Source organism: Trichosurus vulpecula, chromosome 2, assembly GCF_011100635.1.
Source record: "Trichosurus vulpecula isolate mTriVul1 chromosome 2, mTriVul1.pri, whole genome shotgun sequence".
NCBI classification, from domain to species: Eukaryota; Metazoa; Chordata; class Mammalia; order Diprotodontia; family Phalangeridae; genus Trichosurus; species Trichosurus vulpecula.
Genome location: NC_050574.1, coordinates 346,901,362 through 346,915,778, shown reverse-complemented (window position 1 = coordinate 346,915,778; position 14,417 = coordinate 346,901,362). Strand labels below are relative to the sequence as shown.

The 14,417-nt window shown below is 40.0% G+C and overlaps 1 protein-coding gene across 1 annotated transcript in view; it reads right to left on the bottom strand.

Annotated features, from left to right (window-relative positions):
* The window catches only part of CFAP44 (cilia and flagella associated protein 44), a 148,936-nt gene that overhangs the window by 36,306 nt on the left and 98,213 nt on the right, over nucleotides 1-14,417 (bottom strand). The window contains exons 22-24 of the mRNA XM_036746343.1: nucleotides 12,772-12,958; nucleotides 9,230-9,407; nucleotides 5,227-5,721 (exon numbers count right to left, since the gene is read on the bottom strand). Of these exons, the coding sequence (XP_036602238.1) occupies nucleotides 5,227-5,721; nucleotides 9,230-9,407; nucleotides 12,772-12,958 (860 nt within the window). The remainder of the gene's footprint in view (nucleotides 1-5,226; nucleotides 5,722-9,229; nucleotides 9,408-12,771; nucleotides 12,959-14,417) is intronic.

The window sequence follows — 14,417 nt, the reverse complement described above, 5'->3', positions numbered from 1 at the left end:
TATCCAACTAAATAGACAAAATTATTAGCATTTCCATGCAGCAAAAACAAAAGTCAGAAACAAGTGATACACAAAATCTCATTGAAATTAATTAAAATTATGTAAAGTATCTATGAATCAATTCACCAAGACATACGTAAGAAAGGAAAAATGGAAAATGAACAACGACTGACATCAATACCAGCTACAGTAGTTTCATCAGGATGTTTAACTAATATGAACTAATTGTCACAAGGAGATCAAAAGAGCCCAGAAAGTATGTAACCAGCAAACATCTGGCTTACTTACCAAACAGAGAGAGATTGTTTGCCAAAGGCAACACTGAATTAGAATACATAGTAATATAATACGTGTGTAAATATGTATTATGTGTGTGCGTGTGTATACACACATACACACACACACACACATTGTGGACTCAAAGATCAAGAAGCGAGAGACTGGGCCACTTATGAGGTAAGTCATAGATGCACCCCATCCCCTCTATCTTGGGATGAGGATGCAGAATAGCTGAATCACATGAGTTCAGCCAAGTTCCCAGGGACCTAATCACTATCTTGTTTTTTTTTTTCAGCCACCTGGATCTTAGAACTATAAGAAATCTAGGATTTCTGGGAGTCAAGTGGCAGGAAGGGACTATCCTTTCTCCAAGTTCAATCATTGCTCCCCATTGTTTGGCAGAAAAATTTCCAACTCCCTTTTTCCTTATCCAGAGTTACCTTAGCCCTTGTTCCAGAGTCAACATCTGCTGAGGTAAAAATCCTCTCCTCATCTTATCTTTTCATACTCTTATCCCTATCTCTCTCAGTACTACCCCACCATAACCCACATTATTTTCTGCCCTCCCATTCCATTAAGGCCTCTGGAATGTTCAATCTATTATTAACAAATGCCCCTTTATCCTAGATCTCTTTGCTTTACACTCTTTCTATCTTCTTATGTGTCAGGAAACTTATCATCTCTTATCTACCTATCCAGTACTAACTGGTTCTTCCCTCATTCTCCCTGAAACATTGGATGGAGCAGAATAACCCTAGAGGAGAGGAGGGAGACATATTCTGGAGAGAAGGAAACATAACCCTAGATCTTCACTGCCACTTCTAATCCCTCTGCCACTATCATTCACAAATTCTCTTCCTTTAAGGTTCACAAGAACCTTACAAACCATACCCTTTTATCTGCCCATAAGCTTAACCTGTTCCTCCTCCATGATCCAAAGCCCTGAAAAATTTTTCTCTGAAATGTAAATTAAAACAACTCTGAGGCACCACCTCACACCTATCTGATTACTAATATGAGAGAAAAGGAAAATGACAAATGTTGGAGAGGATGTGGGAAAATTGAGACATTAATGCACTATTGGTGAAGTTGTAAACTGATCTATCCATTCTGGAGAGCAATTTGGAACTATGCCCAAAGGGCAATCAACCTGTGCATGTGCAAAAATATTTATAGCAGCTCTTTTTTTGGTGGTAAAAAAAATGGAAACTGTGGAGATGCCCATCAATTGGGGAACGGCCGAAAAAGCTATGGTATATGGATGTCATGAAATACTACTGTTCAATAAAAAATGATGAGCTGGCAGATTTCAGAAAAACCTGGAAAGACTTATATGGACTGATGCAAAGTAAAATGAGAAGAATGAGGAGAACATTGTACACAGTAACAGCAATATTGTGTGATGATCAAATATGAATGACTTAGCTCTTCTCAACAATACAATGACCCAAGACAATTAGAAAGGTCTCAGGATGGAAAATGTTATCCACATGCAGAGAAAGAACTGATGGACTCTGAATGAAGACTGAAGCATACTATTTTCACTTCCTTTATTTTCTCCATGTTTTTTTTTCCTTTTGGTCTGTTTCTTCTTTTACAACATGGCTAATATGGAAATATATTTTGCATGACAGCACATATACCACATTACTCGCTGCTTTAGGAAGAGGGGAGGGGAGAGAGAAAAATTTGGAATTCAAAATTTTGTAAAAATGAATGCTAAAAATTGTCTTTACATATAATTGGAAAAATAAAGTACTATTAAAAAATTTTCTCTGACCACAGTCTCCTATCCTCCAGTCTTTCCTTCTTCAATCCTCATAAACTGGTTCTTTATGAACACTTAAAACTCCGGTCTGTCCATGCTTCCCTAACTTCTCACTTGATCAACACTCTTCTGGTCTTCCTTCTTTTCCTTCAGTCTTGACCCTATGGGCAATGAGTTTAACCATACAGTATCCTGGAATCTGTTGCCCCCTTGCCCAATTACACCTTGCCAAATTCCAACCTTGCATGATCCCCACCATTTTTCTTCATACCTACTCAAGTGCTAACGCAACCAGGGCAACTACATTTCTGGTCTTGTTTTATACTATTTCCTTTCACCCACTCTCCAGTTCATTCCAACTTACTTACTTGTTAACTGCTTCCTGGACACAACCTTCCATTTCCTACCTCAATGCCTTTGAAGATGGTCACCTACGTCTGGAATGCATTCCTTCAACACCTTTGGCTTATGGGATCCCTAGCTTCATTTAAATCACAGCTCAAGTAAACCTCTCACTAGAAGACTTTCCTGATTTCCTCCAATCATCATCACTCCCCCTTCCTAAGAATAGTTTGCATTACTTTGCATATACTTTATATTTCCTTATTTTTCTACATGTTATATCCATCCCTCCCCATCCCCCTTAGGACACAAGTCCCTTAACTGTAAAACCTACTTTTTCTTTGTCTCTGTATCCCTGGTACCCAGCATAGTATCTGACCTATAAGAGGTGCTTAGTAAATTTTTGCTGTATTGAATTTAATGGAATAACAATATCCAGATGAAAGGGAAACTGTAGATTGTATCTTCTTGAGAACTTGGGAAACCAATCAAGACTGAAATAGCCTGAGGGAAACTTTTGTCTGAATAGCAGGAGAGGGGCCCGAGGCTTTTCTTGCCTAATATTTCAGTTGGGAACTACCCAATGAAATGCAGGTCACCTATAGAGCCTGATTTTCTGGGGATGGGAGATGACAGCATTAAACCTTGGCCATCCACTGCCTAAAGCTGTCACTAAAGCTATGAGATCCTGAGAATACTGACTTGTCCATCGAGGGTCCAGAGACTTGGGGTACAGAAGTGACAGCAGTTCATCACCAAAGTGTTAGAATTATACAACCATGAATAGGCTCATATGATGCTATCAAGGTATTGGTCAAAGATAAAGGTCATGTAGCCAAAAGGTTTACACTAAGGGGATGTTATATAGTTGCATGTGACTTCTGTGTTGGTCTGCTGTACGCAACTTTGCTAAGAGATGCTCTGAATTATGGTTTTGCATGTGAACTATATATTTGGTCCTAATTTGTATTCTATGCACCATATATCTACATGTGGTCTATGTAGCTTCCTTTGACTATGCTACATGCAAATTAATGGATGTTTTATTGTGTGTAACTATAGCTGTGCATCTATTTAGACCTAATTTGCAGGGACTGCAATTTTTTTTGAGAGGAAAAATGTAGTAGGAACAAGGGTAGGGGAAGAAATTTATTTTCTTTGAGGTTTGGGGCCTCAAGCACAGGCCTTACAGGCATGCCTGAGACTTATTAAGAGTCCCCTAAGACTGTGTTCATGAAGTACATCAACAGGTAAATAAAGACTTTAGAGAATAAGGGGTAACCTTGTTAATAAGTGATTATAGTGGTACCTCTTCAAGAAGGGGGCAGTAGCAACACAGTTTGTTGCTGGCTACTGAACACAAGCTGAAAGTAGAAGAGAGAGGATAATATGACAACAAACTTAGAACTCCAAGGGCATCTAGTCCAAACTCCACATCTTATATATGACGAAACAGAGGCTGAAAACACTTAGATTGCTTGCCCAGTGTCAAATGGGTCATCAGTAGCAGAGACAGGATAACCCAGCATTTTTTACCTTGAACCATGGAATTTCTTGCCATGAAAAAAAAGGTGGATATTGGCAGATATGAGTAAGCAGAGTAGATTCAGATGCTCTGTGAGTGGCTCTTCCCTCCTCCACTATTTCGCTCCAGCCATGCAAGAGACATTTGCCATGCCATTCTCTGTACTAGTAACATAAATCTTAAAGACAATTGTTTCCCCTATTATTTGTTTAGGGACAGGATTATGTGTGTGGAAACTATTTTCCCTTCTCCTTTGCCAAATGTTTTCTATCTAATTAAATGTTTTACTTTTAAAATATATATTCTTTGTCTGGTCTGCTAGCTTGGTGAAAATTGCATTTTAATTATCCATGGAGGTTCTCAACAGAGTTTAGATAAGGACTTAAGCCAATTAAGCTATACTTATCACACAGTAATTCATGTGAATCCAGAATTATGTAGATTGTAGATAGGATAAAGTGACACCAGATTTTGAAAGACCTTGAAAGCCAAGCAGAGGAAATTAGATTGGAAATAATAAGTCATTATGGAACTCAAAATATCAACTCAACTCAAAATATTAACAGCGGTTTCTCAAGGAGAGAAAATACTTGCCACTTCAGAACACATTTCAAATATTGCCATCGCCTTAACAGTCCCCACCAAATCTACTTATGAAAAGAATTTGAGAGGGAACGTAATAGTAGTCAAGTTCCTTGGAAAGATTTAATTACATTTGAGTTCTGATTACCTGAAAAGCGGTCTAGAGTGTCCCTTCTACTGGCCATGTCCCCACTTTCTTGCTTTGCCTTTAGGTGGTTGACAGACAACTGTAGGGTGGTAAGTTTGTTCCCTGTCCCTGAAGAAATTCTGGGGCACAGGTTATCCGCTAGAAAAGTACATTTCAGAGAACTAAAAAGGGAAGGGAGTATAAGAAAACTAGGCCAGCAATCCCATCAATATCTTTTTTCCCTTGATTAACGCTTAAACTGGCTCCATCCTAAGTGGAAAAAAACCAGTGTAAAGCAACAGTATCTTCTCTGTTTTTTAAAACAGACTCAGAAATCCAAGCTCAGTGTTCTAAGCTGATGAAAGCTAGATATTCTGAAGGCAATCCATGGCATCTCTGCCTGGCTTCTCCCATAATGAGGTGGAGAAGTGGGCAAGACATTACTTACCTAAGCCCAAGGCAGGTGGGGTGAATTAGGGCTGAGGGTGGGGAAAAATGGCAAAGGAGAAAACGCAAAGAGGGAAACCATTCTAGTTTTTTTTCTTCTCAACTCTAGTCCTAGTTAGGGAAGAATTCTTCAGGATAACTGCCCTTTGCCCTTACCCTGTCAATCACGTATTGCTGCATGTACACATTCCTGATCTCTTCCTTCTTCATGATCTCCAGTTCCACTTCAGTTGGCTCTGTCTTTGGAAACTCCACTGGCTTTGGAACTTCTGGAAGAATCACCATAGGAATTTTTGCTACCTTAGAATCTTGCCTTAAGAGCTCTCCATCCTTGGCAGAGGTTTTAGTTATCCCTGTACCAAAGCCCAAAAATCCTTCCTCTGGTTCTTTCTGCTGTTCCTCCACAGTTTTCTTTTCCTGCTCTAGCTTAAACTCTAAGAGAATTTCTTCATCATACTGGTATTTTTTTTCTGGCACCTCCTCTGGCTGTAATTGGGGCACCTCAGGAATAGGAAGATGTTTAGCTTCAGGCAAGATGGCATGAATGGTTTTCAGCTCTTGTACCAGGCACTGGATCTCTTCAATAACAGCAATTTTCTGGTCTCTAAGAGAAATGATGCACTTATTCATGTTAAACTTCTTTTCATGAGCCTGGAACAAGAAGAAAAGGTAAACACAATGACAGAAATTGTCACATTTTGGAGTATTGCCTATTTATGGTAAAGTCAATCTTCATATTTCAGTGATCAGCCCTGTTCCCTACTAATCTTTTTTTTCCTCTCCTCTGAACTTACTTTAGATATTATTATCATAATCATAGTTACTTTTTTATATAGTGTGTTAAGTTTGTGAAGCATTTTACAAATATCTAATTTGATTATTAAAGCAACCCTTAAGAGGTAGATGTTATCTTTCCATTTTACAGATGGGGAAAGTGAGGCATACAAAAGTTAATTCCTTTGCTCAAGGCAACAGAGCTAGTTTAAAGATGCATTTTGCCTCCTTCCCCAATTAAGGAATTCCTTCCTAATGATGCTGTAGCATAACTGAGTCATATGAGCCACTTTTTGTCCTCCCACAGCCTTGTTTACTGGTTGCCTCTTTACTGTTTCTTGCTCCAAGAGATATGTGTGTATTTTATACATATTCCCTTGGTGTCTGTGCAGTTCTTTATGAGAAGAATATAAAAGCACCCTGTGTCTTTACCCCTCCTCTTCTCCTTTACTGCAGTCTCTAATGAAGAGGTAGCCTTTCTCACCAAAGCTAGCCTCTCTTGCTTTTATCATCCATCCTATACCCTCCCATATTCTCCAGAAGACTGCCCCCCAAATCACAGCCCCTCCCTCCAATCTTCAGTCTATCCCTATCTAATGGCTCCTCTGCTGCCTGCAAACATATGACTCATTTATCCCCCAACCTCAAAGAACTCTCATTTGACCCTCAACAGCCTCTCAGGTTATGGTTCTACATTTCTTCCTTTCACAACCAAACTACTAGGAAAAAATGTCTACACTTATCAATGCCACTTCTACTTCTCTAACTTCCATCTCAAACATTTGCAATCTGACTTCTGACCTCATCTCTTAATTGCCAATCTTTTCTTAATCCTAACACTTTTGGACCTCTATAGCATTTGACACTGTTGGCCATCGACTTCCTAGGTTACCTCTTCTCTGTGAGTTTTCATCATATTTTTCTCTCTGTCTCTGTCTCTCCGTCTCTCTCTCTCTCTCTCTCTCTCTCTCTCTCTCTCTCTCTCTCTCTCTCTCTATCACCTGTCCTTTTAAATTTTTCAATTTCCTTTGTTGTATCATTACCCATGTCACACCACCTAAATGAGAAGGAACCTAAAGACTCTGTCCTGAACCATCTTCTCTTTCATTTGATGACCTCATCAGCTTTCATGAATAGCATCTATTCTCTCTATGCAGAGGATCCTCAAATCTATATATCCAGCCTTAGTCTCTCTCCTGAGCACCAATGCAGTATCACTGGATGTCCCACAGGCATCTCAAACTCTCAAAATGTCCAAAATACCTCATTTTTTTTCTCATGAACCCACCCTCTATCCAAACTTCTCTAGTTTTGAAAGTGCCGCCATCCTTCTATTTGCCCCTTTCAAAACTTCAGTGCCATTCTCTAATCCTCACTCTCTTCCCTCTCCCTATCTCCAATCAGCTGCCTGGTCACGCCAATTTTGTCTTCAGATTTCCTCTTGCATTTGTCTCCTCCTTACTCACACAGCCATCACTTTCATTCACTTTCATTGCCTCTTACTCTAGAATATAACAGTCTCATAATTCATCTCCCTCCTTTAGGTCTATCCTTTCTCCAAACTAGCTTTCAAGCAGCATATAAACTGATATTCTTAAAGGCTGAGTATAACCATGGTACTTCCCTGCTCAAAATTGTAATATACCTTTGTGTTGCTATGAAGAAAGGAAAGTGGAAAGAGTCCTAAGTAGGAGATAAGGAGAGTTGGGTTTTAGTCTTGACTGCCATAGACCACCCAGATGATCTTAGACAAATCACTTAGGCTACTGGGGATGTTAAGTCTAAAGCAGAAGTATCCAAAATTGGAGCAGTAGAAGGACCCTAAAGGGGAAGGGGATCAATCAAGTAGATACGGGAAGATAGGCTCCATCCTATCTCCTCCAAGATAGCCAATTGTGGGGCTTCCCTCCAATACAACCACACCTTTTCTCATTTCATAATGCTTCCCTAATCAGATCCCATCCCTGTGTTGTACAAGCTTCCCAGCCTCAACCCTACCCCATCCCCAGCAATCCTGGAGGGTAGCTTTGAATTTAAAAAGATTTGGCAGGGAAGGGAGGTGGTAAACATCACACAGTAAATGCATGGGATCTTGTATTCTCTCTATCTTTAATTGTGTTACTGAGATGATGTAGTTCGTTGTAAAAATCATCTGTGAAAAAAGCCTGTCTATTTTCACTGAGGTGACTCTTAATACATGCAGGAACCGCTGGGGCATGGTGGATAGAGCGCTAGGCTTGGAACCAGGAGGTCCTGAGTTTAAATAAGGTCTCAGATACTTACTAGCTCTGTGACTCTGGGCAAGTCATTTAACCTATGTTTGCCTCTATTTCCTTTTCTGTAAAATGAGCTGGAGAAGGAAAGGGCCAACCACTCCAGTATTTTTGCCAAGAAAACTCCAAATGGGGTCATGAAGAGTTAGATGTGACTAATCAACCAAACAACAAAACAACAACAACCATTTTAATATTGTATAGAGATGGTAAAGCATGCATATGGCTAAGTAGTTACTGATACATGCTTGATCACCTTTTGGAGGGGGGTGCTAATAATGCCATCCATGATTCTTTTCCCAATAATCTGGTATTTCATGGTACTGTGGGAAAAGCACCGTACATCACAGCTTAAATATTTTTAAACTGCATTACAACTTTTGGGACACCCTGCATTTGAAGTCAGATCCCATCTGTGTCCCTATGCTCTTGTGTGACCCTGGGCAAATAACTTCTCTGGGCTCCAGTTGTTGGGCTAGATAGCTTCTGAGGTCCCTACTGGCTCTAGGTCTATAATCTTATGATCCCCTCTTTGAAATATCTTAAACATTGATCCCTCTGTATTTTTAGATGTTTTATTACCTCTGTTTCAGATTTCTTCCAAATGTACTAGGTGTGGTTCAACCAGGCTTTCTGACTACATCTTCTAATGCCAAAGGCCAATGAAGGGGCATTGGTTGGACTTGAGTTTAGTCTTTTCTTTTTGGAGGGCGGAAGGCAGGGCAATTTGGGTTAGGTGACTTGCCCAAGGTCACGCAGCTAGCAAGTGTGTCAAGTGTCTGAGGCCAGATTAGAACTCAGGTCCTCCTAACGCCAGGGACAGTGCTCTACTCACTGTACCACCTAGCTGCCCCTTGAGTGTAGTCTAGCTATGTGACCCTGGACAAATCTGTCTTTTTCTGACGGTCAGTTTACTTACCTGTAAAATGGGAAGAATGATACTTACATTTCCTACCTCATAGGGATGGTGAGGAAAGTGTTCTGTGAACATTAACATCAAGAGGAGTTACTAGTCCTATGTTTCCTTTAATATTCCATGTCATAGCTAACTGGAATCAACTTTTAAAACCAAAGGTTCCTTACTCAAAACCCTCCAATTTGCTTATCTGTACCATCGCTTCTAGAATCCCAATTTCCTCCTCCTTCTTGGCAGCATTTATGCGCATTTGTTCAGGGATCTTGTAGTCTGGGGCGGTCTTGAGGTTGAAGTCCCCCATGTTATTCTGGGCCTCTTTAATGGCCAGCACATCTTTGGGATCCTCGTAGTCATCCTCAGGTTTACTTTTGTATCTTTTGGAAAAGAAAAGTAACATAAATAAACTAAATGTGACCCAGCGTAAAGAGCACTGGGCTTGGAATAAGAAGGAGTGGACTTAAATCCTCATCTTCATACATTGCCACTGAGATTACCTCCCATTTACATTTGTGTGTATGTATAAGTGAATAAACATTTAATGAAATAAGCATTTATTAAGCACCTACCATGTGTCAGGCACTGCGCCAAGTGCTTTACAGATATTATCTCATTTGATTTTCACAATCCTGGGAGGTATGATGCTATGATGCCTATTGTACAGTTGAGGAAACTGAGGCTGGTAGAGGTTAAGCGACTTGCCCAGGGTTATAGAGCTAGGAAATGTCTGAGACTGGATTTGAACTCAGGTCTTCCAGACTCTTGGCCCATTATTCTAACCACAGTGCCACCTACCTGCCCTAAGCTTTTTTTTTTTTTTTGCCTTTATAGTTCCTGGCATTGACCTGTTTATTGACTTACTGTTATTGTTATATGTTATTACCAAACACATAGGTCCCTTTTGCCTAATTTCATGTAAATTAATGACAAAGAATTCAAGTCAAAAACTCAGGCCTGGGTCATGTAATTATCATTGTCTACACGGTCCAAATAATTGCTTTTATTAACAAATATTGTGGTCGGGTTTTTTTTAAACCTTCCAAAACAATCTGAATCATGGTGGGACTTGAACGAGCTTTTAAGGAAGGGATGGTACCTTGGCTCTGCGCTTCTCAAGACACTTCTGGAGCACCGTATTTAGTATATTTAGGGAATAAACTAGATCACATCCAGAAAAACACAATCAGGATGGTGAGAAGATTGGTAGATCATGCCATGGGAATTGCCTGAAGGAATTGTGGATGTTTAGCATGGAGAAGAGAAAAGCAAGAATGGCCATTACAGCTGTCTATTTAAAGTCAATGGAAAAGTGATTCAGTTTGCTCTGCTTGGTGCCAAAGGGGACCTTTAGGAGAAATCTGTGGTAGTTGCAGAAAGACAGATTTCAGCTCCATGTAAGCATTAAAAAAGAAAAAACAACTAACAATTAGAGGTTTCCAAAAGTCCAAAGAGCTGACTCAGGATGTAAGCAGGCCTTCAAGCAGAGATCAGATGGCTATCAATCAATCAACAAGTATTTATTAAGGGCCAACAATGTACCAAGCACCATGCTGGACATCTTGCCAACTGCCCCTTGGCTGTCCCCTTCTCCCCACCTGTTCTTTTAATGAACAGAGCTCCAGAGACATGCCTGTGGGAGTTAACTCTTGCCTTCACGGGTCACCTCTTTGTCTGATAGGTGAATGACTGAATGTTTCCTCTGGGATGAATTTTTAACCTTTGAATGGATGGGTTTTTTTCATTTGTTTGAAAATCAAGCGATAAAATGAGATAGAATGATACATTTTTATCTTTGTTTTACCAATGAGAAAAATGAGGACCCCAGGGGTTAAGTGACTTGCCTAGGGTTCCAAAGCTAGTATGCACCTGAAGTAAAATTTGAACCTAGGCCTTCCTTGCTCCATGTCCAGTGCTCACTATCAGAGGTGATACCATATTTCACTACATAATCATTGCACCCTGTTTTTTCAATACAAAGATTGGTTTATAACCTTTCATTGCATAATTGGTGCATGGTATAATTCTGTTCACCATATAGCTTAAAAGGTAAACAGAGCAGCAATGTCTTCACCAACGGCGTATGGATTCACATTTATCTATTTGGAATTTCTTTCTTAGCACATACACATTTGTCATTTTAACATATATTCACGAGTATTCTGTGCATCCTAATCTTGCACTACAGACAGTTTTAGTAATAAATGATTTTTAAGTAATATCGGCATGAGTTTTTAAAACTTCACGTAATGGTCACACCTCACCTTTTTTTTTGCAAAAGCTGGCATAAAATCTGTAACGATTATGCAGTGAAATAGGTAAACACATTGCTGAGGGCTTCATGCAGCCAGCATCCCTCCTGAATGCAGCAGAGCCAGGTTAAAATGTAATTGGGAAATACTTAACAAGATAAATAAAAATGCAATAAAACATAGATAATATTACATTTTAAAACTAAGTCAACACAGGGATCCTTGTGTATCAGTGGCCCAGTTTCTATTTGAGTTTGATGGCACCAAACCCTCCCACGTTGCCTTAACTTAGAGTTGTTAGCCCTTGAAGTGCTTGCTTGCAGAGCAAAGGGGGTGAAGGCAATATACCTTCAAGGGACTAAAGTGAATCCCCCCACTGCATCCTCATTCGGCCTGTACCCTGAAAAGGGGGCATTTCCAGGGAAAAGTCAAGGATGGAGTATCCTAATGTATTATAATTAATGCCCACCCTCCAGGGCAAGACTAGAGGAAGTCAACATTCATGAGTAGGAGAAGCCATTGGTGGGGACTTGGTTGGTAAAATACTCTGGCAAAAAACACACTAGGCAGAGCTGTTCATGAGGGAGTACCATATTAATACAAGCTTTGTTCAATGCTGTGCCTCTCTTTGGAGGCTGGAGTCACAGTTCTGACATGTTAATAGTGTGAACACGGGTTCTGTCATGATCATACTCATCAATTAAATATGTTAAAGCTTCCCTTTTCCACACAGGATTCAGACAATGGAATAGCACAACAGGTCAATCAGGAGGATTTCTGATGCCCAAGGCTGCTTGACATACCAACAGTCCTTTGCAGTGAAACCCAGCTGGAAGTTCATACTAGCTTTGAAGCAGACTCTGAGCCATTTGGGGGCTTATGGACCTTCAAGAGACATCCCTGTCTTCAGACTTTCCTGACCAAAGGTTATGAGACTATAGATACATCCAATTTTATGGTTTTCTGGAGAGAACTTTATCTCCAGAGATTCCCCTAACTTTGGTTATGAGACCCTTGGAATGTCCTGTTTTTGGAGACATCTCCTTATTAAGCCTTGACTGCTTATCACCAAAAATGCCTTCTGATTTGTTTATCAAAGGGCCTCAACTCTGACACCTGGAATTCATCATTTCCCTTGTTTCCGGGGACTTTCTTCCTAGCATCTGCCCAAATTCCCACCTTTTCTCCTTTCTTTGTCCAAAAATTATATAAATATCTCACTCTTTCCAACTGGGCTTTGAACACGTCATAACACTGACAGTGTCCCAGCTTGCAAACTTTTCCTTCTCAGGCAATAAATGCATTTATAATCTGTGTAAACTATGATCACACTTTAGTTCATTCCAGGTCCCCCTTTTTGGGCCTGGGGTTTCTTCCATTTAACAGTTCATAGGGTTTTGTTTGTTTTTGTTGTTTTTTAACAATAGAAAGTAGGGAATTTCTTCTATAACATCCTTTTATGGCATAGTAGAGTTTCTGAAATAAGACTCACAGTTCCTCCCATTCTTTTCTCCGCTGTAAGATCTTATTTTGGGCTTTTTCAGCTTTTACCATAATTTTCTTCATTTTACCAACTTGGTTTTCCACAATGAATTCACTTAGGGTCCTGGGTCGACCTTTCTTTTCCTTTTCCTTTTCCTTTTCAACAAAGATCTCCTCTACTCCACCAGTGACTGGAACTGTTCAAAACATTTTAAAAATCTTTTCAGTGAGGAACAAGATGAAGCTATCAAGCATCTTAACTACAAATGTTCTAATACTAACACATCCAACAAATTGTTGTTTGTTCATTTCAGTTGTGTTTGACTCTTCATGATCCCACTTGTGGTTTTCTAGGCAAAGATACTGGAGTGGTTTGGCATTTCCTTCTCCAGATCGTTTTACAGATGAGGAAACTGAGGCAAACAGGGTTAAGTTACTATCTCAGGGTCACACAGCTAGAAAAAGTCTGAGGCTGATTTGAATTCAGGTCTTAATGACTGATTCCAGGCCCAGCACTCTATACACTGCACAACCTGGCTGCCCATTAAAATCCTGGAGGATATTATAAAACAGGTGTCTTACACCTAATATAATCAATTAGGTGCTCTATGCCCTTACTTTTATCAGGTAAGACTACTTCTTTGATAGAGTTGCAGACCTGATCAATCGAAGTAGCAATCTAGGGGCCAAAAAGTTCTTAATCTGGAAGGAGGGAAGTGCTTCAAGCCATTTGATAAAATCAAACAGATGACACATAGGAAATGTTTGGGGATTGATTGGAAGAATTAGTCCCATCTCTCTTTTTATATATCTATATCTATATCACAGCTGGGTGGTGGAGTGGATTGAGTGCCAGACTCGTCTTCCTGACTTCAAATCTGGCCTCAGACACTTAGACACACAGACACTGTGTGGCCCTGGGCAAGTCACTCAACCCTGTCTGCCTCAATTTCCTCATCTGTAAAATGAGCTGGAAAAGGAAATGGCAAACTACTCCAGTATCTTTACCAAGAAAACCTCAAATAGGGTCACAACGACTCAAACACAACTGAAACTATACACACATATACACACACACATATATATGTATATACACACATATATGTGTGTGTATATATACATATATATGTATGCGTATGTATACACACATACACACACACATATCTCAAAGAAAGGATTTCAGCAGGGGTTGGTCAAGTTTGGGTATACTTTGAGGAAGCAGATCTTTATGTCTATAACCAGAGAGCAACAAGGAGTTGGGGAAGGAAAAGATTGTCTTACACCTAACAGCCTCTCCATTACCCTCTGTATGATGTTCATCACCACTTCTTCAGAGACTCTTGTATTCCATGTTTCTCAGTTATATAAAAACTTTGGTAGAATATTAATATTAAAAAGACAGACCTTTGTTTTGGGGAGAAGCCCAAGGGTCGTTAAAGGAATTCTATAATTTCTTGAAAGTAATATGGACAGGGGCAGAGCCAAGATGGCAGCTGGAAAGCAGGGACTAGCGTGAGCTCCCCACCAAGTCCCTCCAAAAACCTATAAAAAATAGCTCTGAACCAATTCTAGAACTGCAGAACCCACAAAATAGCAGAGGGAAGCAGGGCTCCAGCCCAGGACAGCCTGGATGGTCTCTGGGTAAGGTCTATCCCT